This window comes from Chlorocebus sabaeus, chromosome 24, assembly GCF_047675955.1.
Source record: "Chlorocebus sabaeus isolate Y175 chromosome 24, mChlSab1.0.hap1, whole genome shotgun sequence".
Taxonomy (NCBI): Eukaryota; Metazoa; Chordata; class Mammalia; order Primates; family Cercopithecidae; genus Chlorocebus; species Chlorocebus sabaeus.
This window is the reverse complement of record NC_132927.1, coordinates 35,912,270-35,938,620: the sequence shown is the minus strand read 5'-3', so window position 1 is coordinate 35,938,620 and position 26,351 is coordinate 35,912,270. Positions and strand designations below refer to the sequence as shown.

At 38.3% G+C, this 26,351-nt stretch overlaps 3 protein-coding genes across 10 annotated transcripts in view; 2 read left to right on the top strand and 1 right to left on the bottom strand.

Moving 5' to 3' along the window:
* Nucleotides 1–1,833, top strand: part of CCDC175 (coiled-coil domain containing 175) — a 60,678-nt gene extending 58,845 nt beyond the window's left edge. Inside the window, exon 20 of the mRNA XM_007986827.3 lies at nucleotides 1,689–1,833. Within this exon, the coding sequence (XP_007985018.3) occupies nucleotides 1,689–1,735 (47 nt within the window). The 3' untranslated portion in view covers nucleotides 1,736–1,833. The remainder of the gene's footprint in view (nucleotides 1–1,688) is intronic.
* Nucleotides 1,658–24,516, bottom strand: JKAMP (JNK1/MAPK8 associated membrane protein). The gene is given in 7 exon segments (XM_073011040.1): nucleotides 1,658–3,166; nucleotides 5,755–5,831; nucleotides 9,227–9,408; nucleotides 12,877–13,083; nucleotides 20,566–20,720; nucleotides 21,880–21,953; nucleotides 24,174–24,516. Coding segments are annotated over 7 exon segments (1,257 nt in total). The 3' UTR covers nucleotides 1,658–2,947.
* L3HYPDH (trans-L-3-hydroxyproline dehydratase) overlaps nucleotides 24,478–26,351 on the top strand; it is a 31,425-nt gene continuing 29,551 nt past the window's right edge. For all 8 annotated transcript variants that reach the window (XR_012090972.1, XR_005235388.2, XM_073011038.1 and 5 more), the window contains exon 1: nucleotides 24,478–24,985. Coding sequence is in view for 6 of the 8 variants with exons in the window: in XM_073011038.1 (XP_072867139.1) it covers nucleotides 24,478–24,985 (508 nt within the window). In the remaining 2 variants the exon portion in view is untranslated. The remainder of the gene's footprint in view (nucleotides 24,986–26,351) is intronic.

Genomic DNA, 26,351 nt, shown 5'->3' with positions numbered 1-26,351 from the left:
CTTAGTACAGTTATTTTTAAAGTATTAAAAAGAATTTTGTCTTAAAATTACAAAAGTCCTTGAGTATTACATCATATGTTAGGTTACATAAATAATTTGTGTATTAACCAAATATCTTGATACATGGACTATAGAAGACATTTTTAGGATGAGGTACTTTAAAAGAAACATTTAAAAAATCAATTTATATAACTGTCAAAGTTAACTCGTTATTGTGATGAGGGGCTTGATACAATCATCTACATTTTAATTCTAGAAAAGCACCTCTTTATAATTAAAGCAGAATCAAAATTTCAGAGAGAAGAAAATCATTTGCCTAGTACTTGTCTCTTGGAAAAATTAAGATCTGAAATAGGAGTTTAGATCAGTGGTTCTCAAACATTAGAATCACCTGGAGGTTTTAAAAAATCCCTGTGCTCGGCTGGGCGTGGTGGCTCATGCCTGTAATCCCAGTATTTTGGGAGGCTAAGGTGAACAGATCACTGAGGTCAGGAGTTTGAGGCCAGCCTGACCAATATGGTGAAACCCTATCTGTACTAAAAATACAAAAATTAGCTGGGTGTCATAGTGGGCACCTATACTCCCAGTTGCTTGGGAGACTGAGGCATGAGAATCACTTGAACCCAGGAGGTGGAGGTTGCAGTGAGCCGAGATTGCATCACTGCACTTCCGGCCTGGGCAACAGAGTCAGACCCTGTCTCAAAAAAAAAAAAAAAAAAAAAAAAATTCCCCGTGCTCAAACAGCACTGTAGACCAATTCAACATGAATTTCTGGGCGTGGGGCCCAGGCATTATTTTTTAAAATCTCTCCAGGTGGCTTCAATGTGCAGTAGTCTCACAAACCAATGGTTTTAGACAAATATATAACAAAGTAGTTATTAAATTTATCAACTGACCCAAATTAATCAAGAAAACACAGATTTAGTATCCCTGGTCTGAAAATCCAAAATCCAAAATGCTCCAAAACCCAAAGCTTTTTCAGCACCAACATGACACTCAAAGAAAATACTCTATGGAGAATTTAAGATTTCAGATTTTAGGATTACGGATACTGAACAGTTAAGTATAATGCAAATATTCCAAAATCTGAAAATACTTGAAATTCGAAACACTTCTGGTCTCAAGCATTTTTGGATATGAGATATTCCACCTGTATTTTGACTTTTAAATGACCTCTTCAGGACTGGTTAGCAAAATTACCATACACTGTAGTGATGAGGATTGTGGTGTGCTACAAGAGCCTAAGTGAAAACTTAACAAAGCTAAGACAAGCGTCGATTTTAAAATTTCAATGACCACGTTTTAACAAATTATTTAGTAACATTAGCAACTGCAGTGGCTATGAGTTGTTCTAGTCTTATTCTTACCAAAGCAAATTAAAAATGTAGATATATATTAAGTATTCCGGAAACGATTTGCCTAGGAGGCCTTGTAATTATAATTTCTTCTTTTGCATATATACTTTTCTGCTAGAACAGGACATATGAAAAAAAAGATTGTAAAAATGGCTCCAAGTGGACCAGAATATATAGTCCTAATAATCAGACACATGACCCACTCTATCCCGATTATACAATTACCCAGTTGAGGATTCTTTGGGCAACTCAGAATTTTAATGAACACTAATAACCCCCCAAACATATGTGCAGTACGAATAGAATTTTTACATTTATTTTTTATTCCTACAGAAAAGAAGAAACACATTCGTACCAAGAGTTCATTTCCCAGTGGTTAAATGTACTGAGAAAAATACATTAACAAAGAATAACTAACAAAATAACTCAAGGATACAACTGCTGTGAATTCAAAAGACAAACACAACTACAGGAAAAGTGAGTGCACTTGCTTTCACATTTTGCAGCTGTTAATAGAAGTCTTAAACATTTAAAATTTAACTAACTCACACAACCTCCACCAAGTAGCAGAATCAATAAATAAAATTCTAAACAATTTAAACATGGTCAGGTTGTTAGGTTAAGAGCTAAAAATCTCATTTTGCTTCCATGGTTGCGACCATAAGTCTCAAGGCCTTCAAAGCATAAACATCACAGAAAACCTATCATAAACCACAAACCAACCATAGGAAAACCCTTTTTATACTGTGTATCTTCTGTATTTCATAAATCTAATAAGCCATCAGTTGTAAGATGCATCCTAATTCAGAGATGTCAAAATGTGAAATAAAAAGTATCTCTGGATCAATAAAATATGCTATGTATACATATCCAAGATACGAGAGGAAACTATTTACCAGTTTGAATTACTTCCATACTATTGTGCCAAACAACAATTAAGTGTCAAAACATTGAAATTTTATGTAGTTAAGCTTTTTATTATTGTTTTCTTTACAGGAACAATAATCCAAACAAGCCTTGAACCAGTCTATAAACAGAAAACATGTTATATAAATTATTATCTATTTTTGCAATACATCAAAATACTGTATTGGTGAAAATAAATAGATAACAAAAAACAATACACATCATTTCTATGTTTGCTATCAGACCCCACAAGTATGTTTGTCTTTACAATTCATTATAGGTGAAAAACAAACTGAAACACAACAGGTATGTACAACTATGCCACTGTTAAGGAGTGCACATTACATGTGTTGAAGTTTTTCTTCATAAAATGGAACACATTGCTAGGTACACAGAAACATGATTTTGCTCGAAAGAACAGCTGAACTGTTGAGAGAAGCAAGGGCTTCCTAGTGGGCTTCTAGTGTAGCAGATAATATTACCCTGTATAACAGAGTATTATGGGGTTTTGCATTTTCCAAGTCTGTAAGTCTAACCATAAGCAAAACAAAAACAAACTGAAACATTAAGATATACTGACAATCTTATTCCCATATATGACAGAATAGTTCTCATACAACGTTAAGACTGATTTACTTTTTTATTAGGAGCACTTCTTAGGTTTTTGGCATTTCACATGTCTACACTCAGTGTCCATTGGCTCCTTCTGAGAGTATCCGTGAAGGTTCGGTAAATTTTGCAGTGAACAAGTAAAAAAGGGCTGGTGTAGGTACCAAAGCCAAAAGGGGCAAATCTTGCTCAAGTTTATCCACTCTGGAAATGGAGATTATTCCATAGGCATGAAGTAACCAGTGGCTGAAGAGAACAATAAGTCTTTTCTTTCTGACCAGAAGATCATAGCAGTTCTATATAATTTTGTAAAAGAAAGAAAAGAGAAATACAGATTATCAGGCTAAATCAGCTGGATAATTTATTTTAATGTAAAATGTATTATTTATAATATCAGAATCATAAAATATTTGAGCTACAAAAGACTTAAGAAATCACTCAGTCTAGCCACTCCACTTTGTAGATGAGGAAAGTGAGACTCCTAAGGTCATATAAGCACTCAGCAGCGGCACCCAGACGAGAGCCACGTCATCAGGTCTCTGAAGTCCTAGTCTATGGCATCATTCACTCCTGGAAACACTACAGTTTCTTCTGAAAGAAAGATATAAACTAGAAGGGAAACTCCACTTTATATGCTTTCTTCCTGGCCTGATCCACAGTCGTTATGGATCTACAGGTGAGAAACAGGAGGTACAGAAACCCAGCCTCCTTAACTTCTAGCATTCCTGGAGCCTGCTGCATGAATAGTAAGGGAGCAGAAATGACACATGAACACTCTGATTTTCTTTTAATCCTTAATACAGCTGTATAGTATGCAGAAACTAGAAGAATGAAATTAATACAAAATTAATACCTAGATGTGCTAATGAACACATTGAAACATAATTTGCAACAGGTTAGTTACCAACTTTCTCTTATCATTAAACAGCTCATCAACTCAAGCAGTACTAAGCTGTCTTTTCCTGCTTTAGGTCCCTATTTCTGATTCATGCTAAGTGAAGTATGTGAACATTTTATATAGGAGATTCACAGGGGCAGAGAAACAAATAAGTTCAAGCTAATTTAACAGTGTATGGCTTATTCTTAACTATGGATGAGATGAAAAAATTCAAGGCCGGGTCTGGTGGCTCACCCCTGTAATCCCAGCACTTTGGAAGGCCGAGGCGGGTGGATCATGAGGTCAGGAGTTCGAGACCAGCTTGATCAACATGGTGAAACCCTGTCTCTACTAAAAGCACAAAAATTAGCCAGGTGTGGTGGCGTGCGCCTGTAATCCTAGGTACTCAGGAAGCTGAGGCAGGAGAACTGCTTGAACCTGAGAGGCGGAGGTTGCAGTGAGCTGAGATCGCACTACTGCACTCGAGCCTGAGCAACAGAGTGATACTCCGCCAAAAAAAAATAAAAATAAATAAATAAATAAATAAATAAATAATCAAAAATCTAATTTTATTCAAATATCCAAATATCCAACTATTTCCTCCTTCAAATCTTTCCCTAGAGTTCATGAAAGTGCCAAAACTAATTTGCCTATCTTCTTTAATTATATTTCAATGCTGGTTAAAGATTACAAAGGAAAAATGAGGATGATCTACAGATGAAAACAACTGAATAATCACTATAAAAATATTCTGTCTAGTTCTTCCACTATTACTCTACCTAGAAGTCACTATGATTCCTACATGTTTTCCCCCACTCACTGTCTCACTAAGGTAATAGAAAAAGTGGCATCAACAGTAACCACTCCAAAATAGTTTACAACTTATTTTCTCTCAGTTGAGTTTTCTTTTATGTTATGAATTATGACAAAGCACATATCAACTGTCATGGGTAGTTTGAGACAGTGCAAAGGCCCTAGATTAGCAAGTATAGGATGGAAGAGTACTAAGACACTTTGGAATGGCCTCAGAATAAAGAGTTCTTAAATCAGAGCCATTAACGTATTTAAAAGCAATAATTTAAATGTAATATATTAACAGTAGAGAGCCACATAATTATTTTAGAAAGAAAATGTCAGATTGCATATGAACAAAGGTACAAGAATGCCCATTTTGATTCAAAGTTTAATGAATACATTTTCCCCTATAGAGTCAAATACACTACTACTTCTCATTTGTTGTTCATGTTTTTGACCAATAGCTTAGTTCCTTAAGAATAGAATATTTGAAAATATAAACATTATGACATGATGTTCTATTCTACCCAGTGACTGTAAATGTGTCAAAAGATACTTTTTTGGCCAAAAATATTCTGAAAATAAAGACATATATAGTTTTTAAAAAGGAGTTCTTTATAATAGTGGCCTTACACTAAAATATTAAAAAGCTAGAGGTACAAAATGGATACCGTGAAAAAGAAACAGTATCAGAATAATGTGGCTATTAATGTTAGCTCCAAATCCCCCAAACATTATGGGATAAAAGTAAACAACCATAATCAAGAAAATAAAATTTGTGATAAAACATAGAAGGATATGGAACACACAATTATTGATGACTGTTAATGTTGCCATTGTAAAATAAAGTTTAAAATTAGCTCTAAATATAAAACATTTTTATGGTTCTTCTCAAAGTAGTGCTAGTAACTTTCAACATTTCAATAATTACATGTTTGCTACATGGGTAAATTGTGTGAAACGACTTTTCTCCTTCATGCTGGATAGTTGAGCCTGACTACTTCACTATTTCACTAATTTCCCAGGGAAATATATAGTCTGGTACACAATTTTTCATAAAGTTAACAAGCCAAAAGCTACCAAGTGGCATCAATCAACCAAAGATTACTAAAACAATTAGTTGTACTATATCATATCATATGGACTATTCTGATATTTACTCGTCAAATTTATCAAAAAAAGTCTTTAACAAAGGAAAAAAAGACTTCCTACCTCTATTTCAGAAGCAGACATGTATACAGCCAGAGTAACCAAAGATAACACTAATACAATGTATGGGAAGGCGTAATCTGAAAGAGAGGCATTGGTGTCATGTTGGAAATTAAACAAATTTTCTCAATAAACCAAATAAATTCAAACAGTAATTCTTAGAGTCAAATCCTTTCTCAACCAGTTCTGTGAGACTTACAACCTAAGGTTCTGAGGCAGGGGCCAGCAAGCTTTTTCTGGAAAAGGCAAGATAGTAAATGATTTTAGCCCTGCACGTCTCTGTCTCGATTACCCAGCTCTGCAGTTGTAGCAGGAAAGCAGCCATAGACAATACATACACGAATGGGCATGGCTGCGTTCCAATAAAAACTTTATGGACAGTAAAATATAAATTTCATACATTTTTCACATCAAGAAATATAAGTCTTTTGATTTTTTAACCATAAAAAAATGTAAAAACTATCCTTGGGCCAGCTTTGAAGAACCCTGCCTTAAGGCATCCAGTGAATGTAAATAATTAACTTCTCTCCTCTGCATTCTAGAATAGTACCAGTTATATACTAAACTTAGGAGAAAAAATGGTCAAATAATTTTCTGTGTTTCGTGGTCCAGGTGGGGAACCTCAGTTGAGAAAGGTTATCTATAAGAGTAACTCAGCTTTAATTAATCTTTAGAAAAGGTCATTTATCAATAAACTTTAAAGGATAAAGAGATCATTCAGTATTCTTAATATCAAAATTCCAGCAATCTCTACTTTAAATACAGTACAGTAATACTTTAAGCAAATTTTTCCCTCTAAAACACCACTTTTCTCTTAAAATGTTTCAAATTTATAACACACTAAAATAAACGGACAAATTGAGAAAAATACCTTTGAATTATTTTTCATACAATTATTTGTAAACGACTTCAGTTTATGAAACTACTAATCATTCTACATTGCAGTAGAACCCATTTGGAACAATTTCAAATGTTAACTCAGGATTCGGCAGCCAGAAACTTATCTATACAGGCCTGATTCCAACTTACTAAAGAACTAAATGACTTATTTGACATTTATAACCTTTTATTTCATAGACAGTGATTAGGTCCTCAATCAACCTTTCAAAAAATAAAAAATAAAAAACAAAACTCTATTTAACTAATACGTAGCTAAACAATGTTGCTAATGATACAAATTTAAGACCTGGTAGTAAAAAGCCATACACAGTAAAAAGGAATAAAGAGGAAGTTTCTAACTAAGCCCAAATTTGTGGGGAGTAGAGGGAGGTGCCAGGCTAGAGATAGGATTTGGAGTGGTTCTTAAATTCTAGTGCATAAAAAAACTTGAGATTTTGTGCAACCAGGTCTGGAGTAGGGTCTAGGGATATGCATTTTAGTGCCCCTGGTGGTTCAGATACAGATCACACTTAGAAGCTGGCTTCCATAATACTTCCAAGCAGGTAAAAGTTGGTCACTGACATATTCCTAATCATGCCCTAGACCCCCAGTCCTTCACTATCTTAAGCTATCAGAAGCTTCCTGGTGCTCTGCTTTGCTCAGACTTGCTATATCCCTACAAACCAAAAATTATCATCTTTTTTTCGACATCATAAAATTATGAGTTGGTAGTGCAAATGAATAGTACCTCCTTGAGTCCCCCATGAATGTGTTTTGAGTGGAAGCTTGTTAAAATGATAAAAACATTCACTGTGGGAAAAGTTATTTTTCAATACAGACAGCTACAATATAGAAAGCAATGCTGTCTGGCATCTCTTTGGGTTAGCTTTCCAAACGTTTTCCTGCTTTTCACAGTGTTTCCCTTTTTTCCATTTCATAGCCAAGAGGCTCTACACAATAGCACCGCCTGCAGTCTAGAACCTACAGATTTGAGGTCGGCCAATTCTTAACTCTTCAGCCTAGCAGAAACAACTATCTGTAATCTTTTGGCTATTCCACGAATACTGAAACTGAATTCATTTCTCTTCACCAATCTATTTGCTCTTCTAATATTCACATTTATCCATCCACTGGTTACTAAGTCAAAAAGCTACTTTATAAAATTCTTGTCCCATTCCTTCAACCCCTATATTTGTTACCTAGCTTAGTGAATGCTATCTTTGAAGCTGCTCCTCATTCCCAGTGTTTTGCTACCATAGGTAGAGAATTCCACATGTATCAAGTTATCTTTCTACAGTGCAAATGTAATCATGTCACTCTTCTGCCTAAATCCTTTTAAGAACAGGTCCCTATTCCCTAGAGCAAGAATGGCAACCTTAAATGACACAGAGGCTAGCCAGGAAGGTATAGGGAATGGGCCAAATCTAACAGGGAGAGAGGAGCTAGAGGGAACTATAGATTTTCGAATTCTGTGCAGGCCAAATGAAACAGTTCATCTGTAAATCAGAATATGGGGGATAACAGAATTTCTGGTTCCCTTGGTCTTACCTTCAAGCCCCACCATCACCTTGAACCAAATTACATTCCTAACCTATATTACCAAATTACATTACCAAGCTCCATATAAAGGATGATGTCCAACATCCTTGGAACGTTCAATGTCACATATTCAAAAGAACCACACTACGTTTTCTCAGCCACTGGGCTTGCCTGCTTTATCTCCTGGTTGTATGTGAGGTTTTTAACAGTGAATTTTTCTTATTCTTTTGAGTCACAGTTTGGTCTAAATGTTTACTAAACAAATGAATTAATGGTTACATTAAAATAAAAGATATTGAGGACTTTTTACTATAAAAGGTTTTCATAAATGAACTTAGAAACCTAAGACCTTACTTAATAATAAACAGTATACATTATTAAAACTAATTTTCATAAATTACTAAATAAAAACCAGTTTCTATTTCTTATGATATACTTAGATTTTAAAAATCTTCTAATTTGGTCGTAAGCTTCAAATGGAAAGTATTCTCTAAACAGAAATCAGTTTTGATTAGCTGTCACTGATTTCTTGAGAATTTTTATTCCATTCCAAGAAATCCATGACTTTTCTTTATAATACTGATCATATGTTTTAGCAAAAACATACACTAAGGTTTATTTTCAAGGATTAAACAAATTAGCTGGGCGCAGTGGCTCATGCCTATAATCCCAGCACTTTGGGAGGCCAAGGTGGGCGGATCATGAGGTCAGGAGATCGAGACCATCCTGACCAACATGGTGAAATCCTGTCTCTACTAAAAAAAAATACAAAAATTAGCCGGGCGTGGTGGCACATGCCTGTAGTCCCAGCTACTCAGGGGGCCAAGGCAGGAGAATCAATTGAACCTGGGAGGCGGAGGTTGCAGTGAACCGAGATCACACCACTGTACTCCAGCCTGGTGACAGAGTGAGATTCCATCTCAACAACGAAAAAAAAAAGAGAAAGGATTAAGCAAACTATTTTAAGGAAAAAGTTTCAAAGTTAAACCTAGAGGAAATATTACTGCATACAATAATAAATATATTTCATTGACTTGACTGTACCCATCAAACTTACATAAAAGGCCTCCACCAACTGCCTGAAGCACAGTTAAAATTGGGAAGAAGTAAAGTGCAGCATAAATACTTTTAAATCGATCAGACTTCCCTAATCCACATGCAATCTTCTTCACCAGAAGAGGTCGGAGCAGCATCATTAATACTAAGCAGAATGCATAATAGATAAATACAATGGTGTATCTGTAAAATAAAATAGAGAATTTGTAACATCAAAACTGTTTTAAAAATGTTTTTATCCTTGATCATTTTTAAATGAAAGAGCCTAAAAAAGGATATTTACTCTATCCATTGGATATTCAGATTGGTGGAAGGCTGGCCAAACAGGCTCTCATACACTGCTAGCAAAGGTACAATGGTTGCTTTCTTAGGCAGTCTGGAAATATGTATCAAAAATCCTAAAATTGTTTATCCCTTTTGATTCAGCAATTTTACCTGTAGAAATTTATCCCAAGGGAGACAACCAGGGATACATAAAAAAACCTACTGTACAAGGATTTTTACTCAATCACTTATAATAAAGAAAAGTCCTAAAAAAAAAAAAAAAGTCCTGAAGAAAATAAATATTCAATTATAGGAAACTGGTTATATTTTATAGTATATTCATGCTGCAATATTATGCAGACATAAAAATCTAGTTATGAAATAAATGTTAACAAAATGAACTGTGCCTAATATATTAAGTGCCAGCAGCTTACAAAATAGCATGTCATAGTATAGCCTTAATATTCTTTAAAATGTATGCATACACATGCAGAAATAAAACTGGAAAGATAAAATTTTTAGCAGAATCATCTCATGGAATAGAATTACAGATTATTTTATTCTGTGTGTGCTTTTATTCTATGTTTTTGAAACGTCCCATTTTTAATGTAACTTTTATAATCAGGAAAAAAAAAAGCTGTAGAAAGAGTTCTGTGTCACCAGACTTCTAGTACTTTATTTTGAATAATGAGACTTTTATCCACATAGTTCTACCTTAATTTTCCTGAGTATTTTCAAATTGTTTTTACTATCTTGCTACTCAAACCCTCTCCCTATACAGGGGAGTGTCCTACGAAGTCAGCAGTCATTTCAGATCATGGACTACATGCTTTCTATCCACACAGCAAAATGATACCATAATCCTGTGTTCCTGTGATGCTTTCAGGTTCAGTCTTGTATGGTAATACATTAGTACATGTTTGATCTCTTGGGTGATACTTTTTTGGTCTTGTTATACCACCCCCAACCAACATCAAAAGAAAACAAAATCTGTCCATTCCCACAACTTGTAATTCCTTAAGAGCTCCGAAAAGATTATCACTTTAATCAGGAGGAAACCATCCTGTTTCTCCAAATGAACTAGGAAACTAGTTTGTGGAAGTGATTACGTTTCCCACTCCTGCCTTCCACCAGAAGACCTCATCCCATTCCACTCTTCCCCTCTTTCAATCCATGCTGCCTACATGTGGGGATAGTTTAAATTTGACAAACTAAAGCTAATTACTGCTATAACAGTAATAACTGCCATTTTCCATAACTCATTCTTAAAGTTTTAGTAATGTAAAAGTTATTTTTTGCAGTAAGTTATAATGATAGAAGCTTACATGTTTTTTCATGCCTCATCTAATCTGTTTCCCCTTAAAACTATAATTATCAGTAAAGTACTGTGGTATTTTTCTATTCGTAAGAAACTAGGCTATATATACATTGGGAAAAACAGCCTTCATTTGTCAATGCACTAGTGTTCCAAAGGTTTCTGGTAATTGTGTGCTATTACTTTTTGTTGACTTGCCAAAAAAAAAAAAAAAAAAATTACTATGACTTGTGGTAGCCCTACAACCTTCAGAAATGCTTAGCCCAGTCTGACCAAACACTTATATTTAGAATGGTTAGGTAAATAATATGCCTAAACCCAATGCTGTAAGACAGTATAATATCTCATAATTTTAAAAATCACTGTTTTGTATAATTAAACAAGGCAGGCAAGCTGTTCTACAATGACTGTTGGTAAAGGTGCTGAGGAAGAAAAACAATCAATCAATCTTGATTCAGGGATAGTGAAGAGATGGAAAATGTCCTAATCAATGAAGCTGTGTGATGATTATGATTGACAGAGAGTGCTGCCACAAGATTCTTAGCCTACGCTCAATTCAGCAGAAAAAATGCTATAATAAATTAGAAGTGACTATTACAGGTGCAGATGAGGGTTGGTAGTACCTGTTTGCCATTTCTCTTCCAATCTTATATTTTCTTACCCTCCTAATATAGGCTTTACAAATATTAGTATAAGTAACATAAATGAGACTGTCAGTAAATAAGTCTGATTTTGTTTTAAATAAGATCACCTTATATCTTATTTAAATATAATATTCAATTCACTTATTAAGTTTTCCAAATAGGACTATGTTAAGTTATGCAAGGCCTCAGGAGAGTTATATGACAAGAGGGTAATTAATGCTTAGAGCTAAGCTCTACGAATCAATGAATCAACAAAAAGGACATTATCAGTCTTTTATATAGTATTTTATATAAAAATTATAGCTATATATGTGTATATATGTGTGTGTATATATATGTGTGTGTGCATGTATATTATATATATGTGTATATATGTGTGCCTATATGTATGTGTGTGAATATATATATACACACATATAAAAAAATAATTTCTCATACCTAAAAAATGGCAGTGAGAGGCCCCAGTGGCTCACGCATATAATCCCATCACTTTGGGAGGCCAAAGTGGGTAGACCTCTTAAAGCCAGGAGTTCAAGACCAGCCTGGCCAACATGGCAAAACCCCATCTCTCTACTAAAAATACAAAAATTAGCCAGGCATAGTGGCACATGCCTGTAATCCCAGCTGGGGAGGCTGAGGCACAAGAATCACTTGAACCCAGAAGGCAGAGGTTGCAGTGAGCTGAGATCTCATGACACTACACTCCAGCCTGGGCAACAGAGTGAGACTCTGTCTCAAAAACAAACAAAAAACTGGCAGGCAGAAAAGAAGATTTTCATTTTTCTATATCTGGTTGTTTTGTACCTATATGCATGTCTATGTTTTTGATGTTTTATTATTAAGAAGTTGCTCAAAAAGGACTAATTTCCCTGAGCATATTATGTAGTGAAAGCCCGCTACAATTATAAGAACATAAATATCAGACTTCTATTTTCCCTTTCTCCCAAAAAATGCCAAAATGAATTTAATTCATTTTCTAGTTCTAGAATTTACAAAAATTCATAAAAATTCTGCAACTGGAATAGTCTGGCATAATTGCATACAGAATTTTATGAATTTAATATTTTTAAAACAAAACATTCTAATAGAAATTACACTTATTTGGGGAGAAAAAAAGAAAAAACACTAACCCAAACACTCTAATAATGCCATTTACTATAAAGTGCCTCCTATATCTAAGTTATACGGTATCTGAGAATGTGTGGATTAATTTAATCCTCACGACACCTTATAAGGTATCATTATTCCCATTTTACCAATGAGAAAACTGAAGTTACAAGAGGCTGTTTACATGTTCAAGGTGATATAGCAGCTGGCAGACCCAGAAATCAAACCCACACCTGTTTTTGTCTCCAAAGGCCATAAAATCTATAATAATTCTCAGAGATTAAAAAAAAAAAATGATCTTAAGTCAAAATAAACACTTACAGTGGGTAGACGGCTTCATGAGTACAGTGCACTGTGGTAACGTAATCTGGACTTGGGTTGTAAAGCATCGTGTACCAGTCAGAAAGCATCAATACTCGACATGAACGAATATAAAGAACACCAACTGGATCACTCACAAGTAAGGTGATAATAGCTGCCATGCTGCATTCAAATAATGCAGTGATGTGTTGGAAAAGTGCACTGGAACTAGAGAAGGAAAAGAGGCATGATTACTAGAAAAATTGCAATATTTAAATGGCTTAAATAAAACATGTACATGTGTCAAGATACAGATTTCTAAATATATAAGAAAAGTCAAACAAAAACTACTCAAGAGTATAACCTTTTATTCTCAAAAGGGATAAATAACACTGTAGCAGTATTATCTAAATGTGAAACAGAAAAGCAGAAATTAGATCTGCCTTGTATCTTTAGTATCTTGCCAAACTGTTGCTAAAAATTTCTTAGTTATCTGTGTATTATTTAATCTTAATATGCACATAAAAGACGGTAGGTAACATATATTTGTTATAAAGTATAGTAATTATAATATTATAAGCTCATCTCCTACCCAATAACCAGAACACTGTCAACAATTTATAACTACTTCTTTGTTCCTCCCCATCCATTCCTCTGTCTCTCCCTTAGAGGCAACCATGTACCAAACTGCTTTTATCACTTCTTTCTAGAAAGTTTTTATCCCAATTGTATTTATGCTTCACAACTATTCTGGTTTTTTGCTTATTTTTGAATGCTATAAAATGGTATCACACTAATGGAAGTCTTCTGAGATTTTTTTCCACTCAAAATTACATTTCCAACTTTCATCCATGCTATTGCTTACAGCTGAGGTTCAGTCACTTTTGCTACTGTATTAGGATTCCACTGTGTGACAATACTGTGATTTGTTTCTCCATTCTGCAGTTAGTTAAATGTGTTGCAAATGTGTTCCTCTTAGTCTGTGGGCTCAATTTTCACTTTCTTTGTGAAGTCTTTTTATAAACATGTTCTAAATTTTAATAGACTGGGCTTTATTTTTTTTTTTCTACTTAGCAGTTTAAACGTTTTAAAAAGTCCTTCCACACCCTGAGATAATGTGTGTGTATCTCACACACACACTATTTTCTTCTAAAAATTTTAAGGTTTTGCATTTCACATTTATCTTTAATTCACCTAGAAGAGATTTCTGTGTCTAAGGTAAGGTAGAATCTAACTTTACTTTTTCCCATTTGAATTGTCAATTGTCCCAGCAGCAGCATTTTACTGAACAGGTACTTCTTCCCAACCCTACCCTCCCAACTAATTTGCCATGGCACTTCTGTCATATAAAGTTTCATATATAACTGTGTTTTGGCTCTCTATTCTGTTTCTTGAGTCCATTTATCTATTCCTGAGCCAGAAGAATAATATGATCACAATCCTTGATGTTACATACATTTTTTCTACTTCTTTGGTGGTCTGGGCTATTCCTGGCCCTTTGCTCTTCCATATAAATTTGAAAATTGGCTTGTCAAGTGCTTAGATAAATCCCATGTAGCTTAGCTATCTTGGTCTGAGCTATGTCACAATACTTTACTGTACATGGAATATAGGAAATAGTTTCATATATTTATCTTATACTCAACCTTTTTATTAAATGGTTTTGTTATTTCTAATATCTAGCCTATAGGTGACTTTGAGTTTTCTACTTGAACATTTTCCATTATGTGGAATAATTTCCATTATTCCATTGCATAGCAAACTACCTCAAAACTTGGTGGCTTGAAACAAGAACCACTGATCATTTCTCACTATTTTGTGATGTGACTGGGCTCAACTGGGCAGTTCTTTCTGCTCCACATGATGTCAGCTTGGAAGTCTAGAGGCTTGACATGCTGCAGCATTTAAAAGGACTAACTCACATGGCTGCAGTTAAGTGCTGGCTGTTGGCTGGAAGCACAACCAAGGCTCTTAAAAGGTATGCCTTGGTTCTTTTCCACATGGCTTCTGTTTTCAATATTATGCAGTTTAATCATGATGCATGTAAGTGTAAATTTCTATTTATTCTGCTTGGGATGTGTTTTGCTTCTGGGATCTGTGAATCTGTTACTTATTATTTTTGTAAAACCTGAAGCCAGTATCTTTTTTTTTTTGTTATAATACTTTTTTTGTTGTTGTTATAATACTTTAAGTTCTAGGGTACACGTGCACAACATGCAGGTTTGTTACCTATCTATACATGTGCCATGCCAGTATCTCTTAAAATACTAGCTCTCCTTGGCCGGGGGCACTGGCTCACGCCTGCAATCCCAGCACTTTGGGAGGCTGAGGCAGGCGGATCACGAGGTCAGGAGATAGAGACCATCCTGGCTAACACGGTGAAACCCTGTCTCTACTAAAAATACAAAAAATTAGTCAGGTGTGGTGGTGGGCGCCTGTAGTCCCAGCTACTGGAGAGGTTGAGGCAGGAGAATGGCATGAACACGGGAGGCAGAGCTTGCAGTGAGCTGAGATCACGCCACTGCGCTCCAGGTTGGGTGGCAGAGCAAGACTCTGTCACAAAAAAAAAGAAAAAAAGAAAAGAAAAAGAGGTTAGGACAGTGGAAATCTGAATTTCTAGCCTCTCTGGGGAGGCAGCAGGAGAGAAGAGGGTTCAGAAGAGCTGGAGGTTTTTCCACAGGATGTCAGCCAGAAAAAAAAAAAAATACCAGCTCTCCTTCATAGTCTCTATTTTTCCAGAGACCCTAGTTAGATACTATGGGCAAAAATTTAACAAAACATTTATGAGAATCTGGCCTTCAGTTAACTCTCTAGCTCTTTTCCTCTGGAAACCTGGTAAGGATAGAATGTCAACTATATTGCTAGGCAACACCGCTTATGATACAAATGATCCTGACTGGTAAATTACATCTGGACTAGGGAGAACCATAAATGAACTATAAATGCCTGATGGGGATACCATGGTTTGGCTTTTTTGAATTCAGTGACTCTTGTAATTGGCATGTCACTTGCAGGACCCCAGAAGTTCATGGAATTGTTATGAGAGAGACTGGCTCCTGTGAAGGGTAAGACTTTAAGCCTGCACGACTCCCACATCCACCCAACATGGATGTCACCTTCTTGCACCTGATTTTCCATCTCCTTCTTTCTCAGTGCTATATGCCATTATTTATATGCATTCTTTTCTAGTTCACTAATTCTATCTTCAACTGTTTAATCTGCTGACTACCTTTTTTATTTTTTATTTTTGGCAAGTATAAATTTTCATTTCTAAAAGTTCCCTTTTCTTCCCCCAATACATCTGTTTATTCCAAATAATCTTATTATTATGGACAGCTTGTGACTACACCTTTACTTTCTTTATAGGTAGCAGTTACATATCCCATAGGTGAAAGTCCATTATCTGTGTCCTCTGAGAGCATAAATGTATTGTTCGTTGCATCTACCAATAAGTCCTAGTGCTATTTTATTTAGTAACCACAGACTATGAGGTCATTACTAGATCTTAATGAGCAAGAGTCTTATAGGGTTAAACTGAGAATGGGGAAGCTTTCCAGCAAAGAAGCTCTGCTACTTTTGCCAGCAGCTATGGCCACTACAACCTTGAGCTTCAGGCCCTTGAGGGTTTAATCTTGGCAGAGGCTGCCCAAGATTCAGTATCCAGATAACACTGCTGCTACCAGCAATTGACCTTAGACAACCCTCTCATCCCAACTGCCTGCCTTGTCACTCTGGCCTAACTCAGGGGGGGTTGGTTTGTGTTTTGAAAGAGAAGAGTTCCTGGAGATCTCTCCATCTCCAGCTGGGACCAGCAATGTCTAACATAGTTTATCTATCCCAGACTTTAGTTATTTTGTGCAGGTGGGTCACTTGGAGCTCCTAATTAACTCACATTGTTGGAAGCAGAACTCCTGTGCCATTTTACAAAGATGAAAACACTGAAAACATAAATAAACACACATTCACATTATGTAATTTGACATTTTGCTTCCTTATAGAATTAATATTTTTAGAGGCAAAATCCCAACTTCATTATTTCTTGCCATTACTTTGATAACGTTCTTACTGGTCTTCTTGTCATGTTCTCTTTTATGTCTTTTTTATGTGTCTGTCTGCAGCCAGACACATAATCTTTACAAAATGAAATACAATTTTAAAACTCCTCTCATTAAACTAATTTTTGAGTCTTTTTGTCTTTCTGGAAAAACACCCCTTGCCAGCATCGTCTTCTATATTTCCTGGCCACGCTAAAAGGCTTTCAGTTCACTTGTGCCTCCACACATCGGGGCATGCATCACCCTCCGCCTCAAAACACATTTTACCTATCTGCCAAACCATGCATCCTTCCAGATCAGCTCAGGGGTTATCCCCAGTTTTTAGGAACATTTGTTAAGACACCTCCAGCCCCAATCTATCCGGACTGTAAGTGCAAAGTTTCAGGAAATTGTTAAGAGATGGCCCCTGTGTTCCTTGTTACCTATTTCCTAGGCAAAGCATAGTTGTACAATTCCCTTTTTAAACCCACCTCCTTTCCTGTCTGAGCATTAGTCACTCCTCGCCTTCCCTCAAACCAACCTCTAGTCTCTGCTTCAAGTCTCTCCCTCAAAACACAGCTGATATCTGAATTCAAATGCATTTGGTGAAGACATACCTATGGCCTTTAGCTCTTCTCTACTTTGGGGCTGAGAACTTCCTGCCAATTGACTGGGCAATTATTCTGTTTCAGCTTTATCACATCTCTGTTCTCACCCCATCTCTCATCATTCTATTAATATAACAGAAATTAAAAGCTGGATGAAAGATGCTATTTTAAAAGTATTTTTATAAATTATTCTGAAAAATTATAAATGCTTTCCCAACGTAAATAACCACCCTAGATTTATCAGGTACGCCCCAGAAAACCACTGATTCTATTTCCATCTGGACCATCCTTTCCATTTCCATTCCAACTACCACAGTCTATTTCTTTGACAACAGTCTTCTATTAAATATCTCACCTCTAATCTACCCTCCACAGAAATTTTCTTCCTAAAATATACATCAAATGATGCCACTTCCATACACCAGATCTTCACCAATAAACGATTCACTCAAATAAGGAGTGATTTTTTTGGATGCTCATTCCCTCCATATCTCATGTTGAAATGTAATCCTCAACGAGGTGGGGCCTAGTGGGAAGTATTTGGGTCACGAGAGTGGAAGCTTCAGGAATGACTTGGAGCTGTGCGCACAGTAATGAGTGAGTTCTCACTCTAGGAGTTCATGTGAGATTTGGTTGTTTAAAAGATCCATGGTGGCTCACACCTGTAATCCCAGCGCTTTGGGAGGCTGAGGCAGGAGGACTGCTTGCGCCCAGGAGATCGAGACCAGCCTGGGCAACATAGAGAGACCCTGTCTCTACAAAATATAAAAAATTAGCGGGGTGTGGTGGTACACACCTGTAGTCCCAGCTACTTGGACGGCTGAGTTGGGAAGATCACTTGAGCCTAGGAAGTCAAGGTTGCAGTAAACAATGATCACACCACTGCAATATAGCCTAGGTGTCAAACCAAGACCTTGTCTCGAGAAACAAAAATAAATAAATAAATAAAACATAAAAAAATAAAAATGAAAGAGGTACCTCCTCCCTCTCTCACCATGTGGTTCCCCTTTGCCTCCTGCCTCCTCTCACACTGGTACCCCTCTGCCTTGTGCCATGATTATAAGCTTCCTCAAGCCATCACCAGAAGCAGATGCCAGCACTATGCTTCATGTACAGCCTGCAGAACCATGGGCCAATTAAACCTCTTTTCTTTATAAATTACCCAGTCTCAAGTATTCCTTTACGGCAACGCAAATGGACTAACAGAAAACTGAAACTGAAGGGTAGGGCAATGCTATAAAGACACCTGAAAATACGGAAGCAGCTTTGGAGCTGGGTACCAGGCAGAGGCTGAAAGAGTTCGGAGGTCTCAGAAGAAGACAGGAAGACGAGGGAAAGTTTGGAACCTCTTACAGCCTTAAGTGGTTATGACCAAAATGCTGACAGAAATATAGACAGTGAAGGCCAGGCTGATGAGGTCTCACATGGAAATAAGGAAGTTATCAGGAACTGTAGTAAAGGTCATCCATATTATGCCCTAGCAAAGAACTTTGCTGCATTGTGTCCATGTCCTATGCATCTGTGGAAGTCGGAACTTAAGAGTGATGACTTAGGGTATCTAGTGGAAGAAATCGTTAAACAACAAAGCATTCAAGATGTGCTGTGGCTGCTTCTAACAGCCTATGATCAGATAGATGTGGGAGCAAAGGAATGACTTAAAAATTGGAACTTATACTTAAAGGGAAAGCAGAGTCTAAAAGTTTGGAAAATTTGCAGCCTGGCCAGGTGGTAGAGAAGAAAAGAGCATTTTCAGGAGAGGAATTCAACCAGGCTGTAGAGCAACAACTTGCTAGAGAGGTTAGCATGGCTAAAAGAGAGCCAAGTGCTAACAGCCGAGACAATGAAAAAAAGGCCTTGAAGGCATTTCAGAAGTCTTTCAGACTGCCTGTCCCACCACAGGCCTAGAGGCCTAGAAGGAAAGCATAGAAAGTAAGCTGTCTTCCTTATTTTTCTCTTTTAATAGCACTCTTTGTTTTGTTGTTGTTGTTGTTGTTTTGTTTTAAGCACTCAACTTTCTGAGTGACTTTTAAATTGAAATCAGAAGGAAAAGAAGGTAGCTAGGTAACAAGTTGCAGTCAGATGAAGAAGAGAGTATTTCAGACAGTGGAAAGAGTTTGGAGGAAGGGAAAGAACCTAAAATAGGAAAGATCCTGAGCAGTTGGAGGAACTAAAAGAAAACCAGTATGGTTAATGTACTAACACAGAATTTGACTTCCCATTCCCAGCAGATTAAAGTTCACATGCTTATCAAGAACCTTCACATTCTGGCCCCAACCTATCTTTCCTACTCCCTTTTATATTACTTTTCTTCATCTGCAACCCACTCTTGACTACCCCAGATTACTTCCATTCCTACCTACCACAGATCACATAGTTCATACCTCTATGCCATTATTCATGATGTTTCCTCTGCCTAAAATGTTCTTTTTTTGAAATCTTTCAGATCCTATCAGGCATAATTTATCTCTCCATTCTTTGTAACTCCAGAGTACTTTGTTTATAACTCTTCTACTACATTTCTAAGACTGATTTATAATTATGTACACACTTGTTTTCTCCACAAGATTATGACTATAAGCCATGTCAGTTATTTTTATATCTTCTTCCCTGATATTTCAAACATAAAATGCAGTGCTTAGTAAATGTGTGCTGATTTAATATGTTAATATGAGTTTCTGTATTAGGTTACAGCTATATCGTTTCTAACTACATCATACTAGATTATTAGTATTAAATTAAATTACAAAGAATGTGGTCCATAACAATAAATAGCTTGTCATCATAACCAATTTTGTGTAGAAAACCAATAAGGATTATAATTGAGAAGTAAAAAAGTATTCCTTCAAGATCATTGAGAGTAAAACGGACTAAGGACAGTTCCCTTAAAAATTACTAAGTCATGCCCTATTGTTAAGTTTTCTTGTCACAGTTAAGAATAATCTGAAGATAAAGGAAAAACATGTTTACCACTTTTAAAACAGAAGAGGCAGAATTACTTAATAAGGTCTTCTGAGTGATAATTATTCCAACATTAGTCCAGCCAGATACAGTCATAGAAATGTGCTAACCTCTTTTTCCCCGAGTACCATTCAATGAAGAACCAGTGTAAAACCAGAGGAAGCATTGCCATAAATCCAAGATAGAGCCAATCATAAAGTTCAGGAGATTCTGTGCAAGGCTGACAATATTTCTGTGCATTCGTTCTCTGTCCTCTTGGGCATACCTACAATATATAAAACCAGTACTTTGTGTACAGATATTATTTTAGAATATTAACACCCCCCCAAATCATTCTATAAGACATCCCATTTCAGTTTAAATATTTAAGTTTACATGTGCAGCTTTTAGAACTAAAAAAGGCATAAGTAAAATAAAAAGAAATCTATATTGTATGTGCTATATTTGTACAATGTACAATGCTCTTAAAAGATTCCTTTTACTAAGTTACTAAAATAGTTGACTAACATTCAATGAAAAACCTAGTTATTAACATTATATAAGAATAATTGCAGATAAATGTTCTGGATTCATGATGTTCAACTTACTGTACAAGACATGGTACTAAATCATAAATTAGAAATTATTAAATTATTAAATGTTTTAAAAAATAATAGACATCAAAATGCCAACATAAACAATGACTACATTAATGTCTCCATAATCTTTTATATTTCTTTTTTTTTTTGAGACGGAGTCTCGCTCTGTCGCCCATGCTGGAGTGCAGTGGCCGGATCTCAGCTCACTGCAAGCTCCGCCTCCCGGGTTTACGCCATTCTCCTGCCTCAGCCTCCGGATACAGGCGCCCGCCACCTCGCCCGGCTAGTTTTTTGTATTTTTTAGTAGAGACGGGGTTTCACCGGGTTAGCCAGGATGGTCTCGATCTCCTGACCTCGTGATCCGCCCGACTCGGCCTCCCAAAGTGCTGGGATTACAGGCTTCAACCACTGCGCCCGGCCTATATTTCTTTATTTTATTTTTTTTTGAGATGGAGTCTCCCTCTGTTGCCCAGGCTGGAATGCAGTGGTGCGATCTTGGCTCACTGCAACCTCCACTTCCTGGGTTCAAGCAATTCTCCTGTCTCAGCCTCCCGAGCAGCTGGGACTTCAGGCACACACCACTATGCCCAGCTAATTTTTTTCTATTTTTAGCAGAGACGGGGTTTCACCATATTGGTCAGGCTGGTCTCGAACTCCTGACCTCAAGTAATCCACTCGCCTCGGCTTCCCAAAGTGCTGGGATTACAGGTATGAGCCACTGCGCCTGGCCCTCCATATTCTTTTATAAATTAGTGAGTATAATAAGAAAAAATATTCTACATGTGAAAATATTTCAAAAGCAAACAGATTTTACAAAATGAAATAAGACACAAACATAACACTTACCCCACATTCTCCATATATTTCAGTTGAGCCATTTTTAAATAATAGGGTCTTCCCACAATAAAGTCCAAGGCATGCTGGTTGGATATCGACAGCTTTTTAAAAACAAATGCCAGTATAGTAACATCTTTTGTGATTATTTAAAAAAATGCAATAATAGCTGAAGCACTTGGCAGAAATAACAGTTTCAAAATTTTAAATAACACATATTAGACAAAAGTCTTCAAGCATTTTTAAATTTAAATTTCTCCTTTTACACTGTGACACTGCAGACAGTTATCCTGGAACCTTGCTGTTAATACTGTGCCTTATGATTAAGGTCCTCAACCAGCAGAGCAGGATCTATCCCCAGGACTCAAGGCCCAACCCGGTACGATCAGAGGATACTTTTGAGTTTCACTGACTATAAAGTTCAAATATACATATATTTTTAAATTAGAGCACCAGTAGAGGGTCACCAGCTTCTATTTTGCCCAGTCAGGACATTAGGCACCCACATGTAGACATACAATTGTCATCTATGTTCATAACAGAACACATTTTCACATGGGAAAGGCAGAGAACATAATTTCAGAACAGAGGTACATAAATTACCTTTATAAAAAGCTTCCTACTTTGTCCTAGCTTTTATCATTTTTGTGGAGGATAAGTGAAAATTTCATCAAGGCTGTCACTGGGCAAATATTTAGGAACCACTGCCTTAAAATTAATCCCCTGATCTAAAGGCTTAGGGGAAAAGCTGCTACTCCTTACATAAAAAAACCCAACAACTAAGAACCTAATACGTTGTCTTTGACCTTATTCACAAGAAGAAATTATGGAAGGAGTTTTCTTCATCAGTGACATCTGATTCCCTTCATTCATTCATTGATTCATCCAATAAACATATACTGAGCTTGATTCCACTGGTTAGGGGCCACTAAAAGTCCAAGGAGAAACAGAATTCCTGCCAAAACCCTACAATCTAATGTGGATTAAAACAAACAGGCTGGGTGAGGTGGCTCACGCCTGTAATCCCAGCACTTTGGGAGGCCGAGGTGGGCAGATCACGAGGTCAGGAGTTCGAGACCAGCCTGGCCAAAACGGTGAAACCTCGTCTCTACTAAAAATACAAAAATTAGCCAGGCGTGGTGGCGTGCCTGTAGTCCCAGCTACTTGGGAGGCTGAGGCAGGAGAATCGCTTGAACCTAGGAGGTGGGGGTTGCAGTGAGCCGAGATCGCGCCACTGCACTCCAGCCTGGGCTACAGAAGGAGACTCCTTCTCAAAACAAACAAACAAACTGTGGTCTACATGTGAATTAATTTGAAAAAGTATGCATCTTTGACTATTCTTGAACAATCGTTTCCAAATTATTCACGGATTCACAATTCAGACTGCCTGGTCTACATTGCCCTCTCTCCTTTCACGTTCAAGTAGACTTTTTATTTCCTTCTCCTTATGCTGCTGAGATAAAAAGAGAAGCAGCATTGATTAAAATTCCTCAAGTTTAATATTTTCGCTTTTAACAAATTTCGGACTTAGCTTTTTAAACCCATTGGCCTCTTTAATGGGCCCTTTTTTTTGTAATCAATTGTAATCACAATGCTCTAAATTAATACATGAAAATGAATTATGTTTCAGGTTTTTCAAGAATGCAGAAGTTAAGGAATTGGAAACTTCTGTATGGGTTTTACATCTAGTAGATGCTTAATAAATACATGTGAATAGCAATAATCTAAAGTTTCTCAAAATCCAAGGCCTGAAAACCAGTATGATAAAACTGAACTGAAATAAACAGCCTATCACCTACTAAACAAAACCCAGGCGCCAAGTGACTGTGTAATATCCCCTTTCATTTCCTTTAGTGAACGATGGTTAAAGTTTTAAGATTCTATTTTTTTTGCAGCGGTCTTGCCCCTTTGTGACGGGCCCTACAAATCTACCTTTGAGGTTGAAGCAGGAGACAAATTATGCAGCAACTTGCTTCTGCTTTAGTTTTTTCTGCACTATCACCCGCGTTTTCAATTCTGAAGTCAACCCTCTTGCAAGTGTTCCCTTCACATTAAACTAAGGGACTGAAGGGACATTTCGGACCAAACAACAAAGACCTGGCCTTTCCGCCGCACACAGCGCGCCTCCCCTGGCAGCCCGTCGGGGACAGAGACCACCCCAACCCGGCAAGAGTGCGGGGCCCGGCCCGAGGGCGGGCGGGGTCAAGGGGCGAGCCTGCGCCGCCAGCTGAAGGCCGCCTACAGAGAGCCGAGCCCGAGGCCAGCCGTGTAGGAAAGCAACCAGGACTACCAGAAACAACCAGGACTTCCCGGGATCTTGGCGACCACTCACCCATGGGCCGCCTGAAGGTTTTTTTCCAGAAGCACTAGACCAGCGGATCTGGCAGCTGCACCGAACATCCGGGCCACAGCGAGCTCGGCGGCTCCGCCTCCCAGTAACCTGGGCAACCGCTCCGAAGTTCCTCCCCCACTTCCGGGTTTAGGCTCCGATGTCCCGCCCCACGAGGGGTGGCTGCTTCGCGTCCCGCCCTCCTCGCCAGGAGTCAGTGGGTAGGGGTCGGGCTTGAAGCCATCGCTGCAGGACTGTTCTTGTGTTCCCGGACGCAGACCATGGAGAGCGCGCTGGCGGTGTCCCGGCTGCCCCCGCATGATCCGGGGACGCCGGTGCTGTCGGTGGTGGACATGCACACGGGCGGCGAGCCGCTGCGCATCGTGCTGGCTGGGTGTCCGGAGGTGTCCGGGCCCACCCTGCTGGCCAAGCGGCGCTACATGCGCCAGCACCTTGACCACGTGCGGCGACGGCTCATGTTCGAGCCCCGAGGGCACCGGGACATGTACGGGGCGGTCCTAGTGCCGAGCGAGCTGCCGGATGCGCACTTGGGCGTCCTGTTCCTGCACAACGAGGGCTACAGCTCCTTGTGCGGCCACGCAGTGCTGGCGCTGGGCCGCTTCGCCTTGGACTTCGGGCTTGTGCCGGCGCCCGCTGCGGGCACCCGCGAGGCCCGCGTCAACATCCACTGCCCGTGTGGGCTGGTGACCGCCTTCGTGGCGTGTGAGGACGGCCGCAGCCACGGCCCGGTGCGCTTCCACAGCGTCCCGGCCTTCGTGCTGGCAACAGGTAACGGGCGGGACCTTTCCAGCCCAGGGCGGAGCTGCAACCGGGACGCAACTAACAACATTAACGGTGTTTCTAGGCTGGAACTCTCGCAACTAACCCATCCCGCGTGCCCTTGCAATTAGTAAAAAGATAAATCACTGCGAACGTGTGTCAGCAGTCTTGCGTATTTGCTTGGTGCGTGCAATTTCTGTTTTCCCTGACTCCCGTCCGCCTGAGGTTTTGAGAGACCCTTGATGAGTGAGGAATTCCGTGTTACCCTGACTCAATGCCTCCTGCACTGGTGAGGCGTTCCTAGAGATTTCACCGGTGGGTAAAGCAAAGTACGGTCAGGGTCAAGGAAAGAGCGAAGAACAGCCAATGTACCAGGGTTCCAGGCTGGCTCAGAATATGCTTGGTAGACACAGAATCACAGTAAGTTACTAAACCTGGTCTCCTTTCCTCACCTCCCCCACTTCTTTGAGGAAGAATTAAATGAGAAGGAATGAACAAAGCAGTTTATAAATCATTAAGATACGAATGTTGCTTTTCTTTAAGAACAGGAACACACATTGCCTGGTGTCAAATCCTGATAACCCCCTGAAGCTGTGCAACCTGAGGCAAATTACTTAATCTCTCTGTGCCTGTTTCTTACCTCGTAGAGTTTTTGTTAGGATTAAATGAGAGTGTGCAAGATACTGTATTCCTGGAGATAGATTGCAAGGTATATATGATTGCTAAAGTTCCCTAGGCCTATTGTGCCATTAAAAGGTTTTGCTGGATTCCCTAGTACAGATCCTTGTACAGCTTATGTAAAGCAGGGCCTCTGTATAACCATAACCCTTACACGAGGGAGATCCCTCATGGGGATGACCTGGCAAGCTGGCATCTGGTTTCTCATCTGAATACTACCTCCTGGGGGCCGCAGTCTATCAGTAAGAATGCTTTAGTCGTTGTGACTGGAAGTGAGCCAGGAGCCAGTTTACCAGGAATAGAGTTATCCTTCTCTTAAAAATCTTCAAGCCATGCAAGTCATCTGTTAGAAAGTTGGACCTTGATTCCCCCTGAAGAACTAGGTTTCAGATTAGCCTGATTATGAATGATAAGTAATAAAACAGGCACTTTTAGAGCAACCTCAGGCAGCTGAAACCCACAAGTTAACGAAGAATGCCTCTGGAGAAATTGATGCCATTTTCCCAGAGAATGGTGTCACTTCCAGATTGGGAGGCCACTTGAGGGAGACAGAATTTATGTTTAAGATTCCATTTTTAAAACCTCAACAGTTTAACTAGCGTGGTTACCAGAACTCCCCGCAGGCAACTACAGCAGCAGATTAGAAACACTCTAGACTTCTGTGGGAAATGGCAGCTGGCAGCAAGAACACGAACTA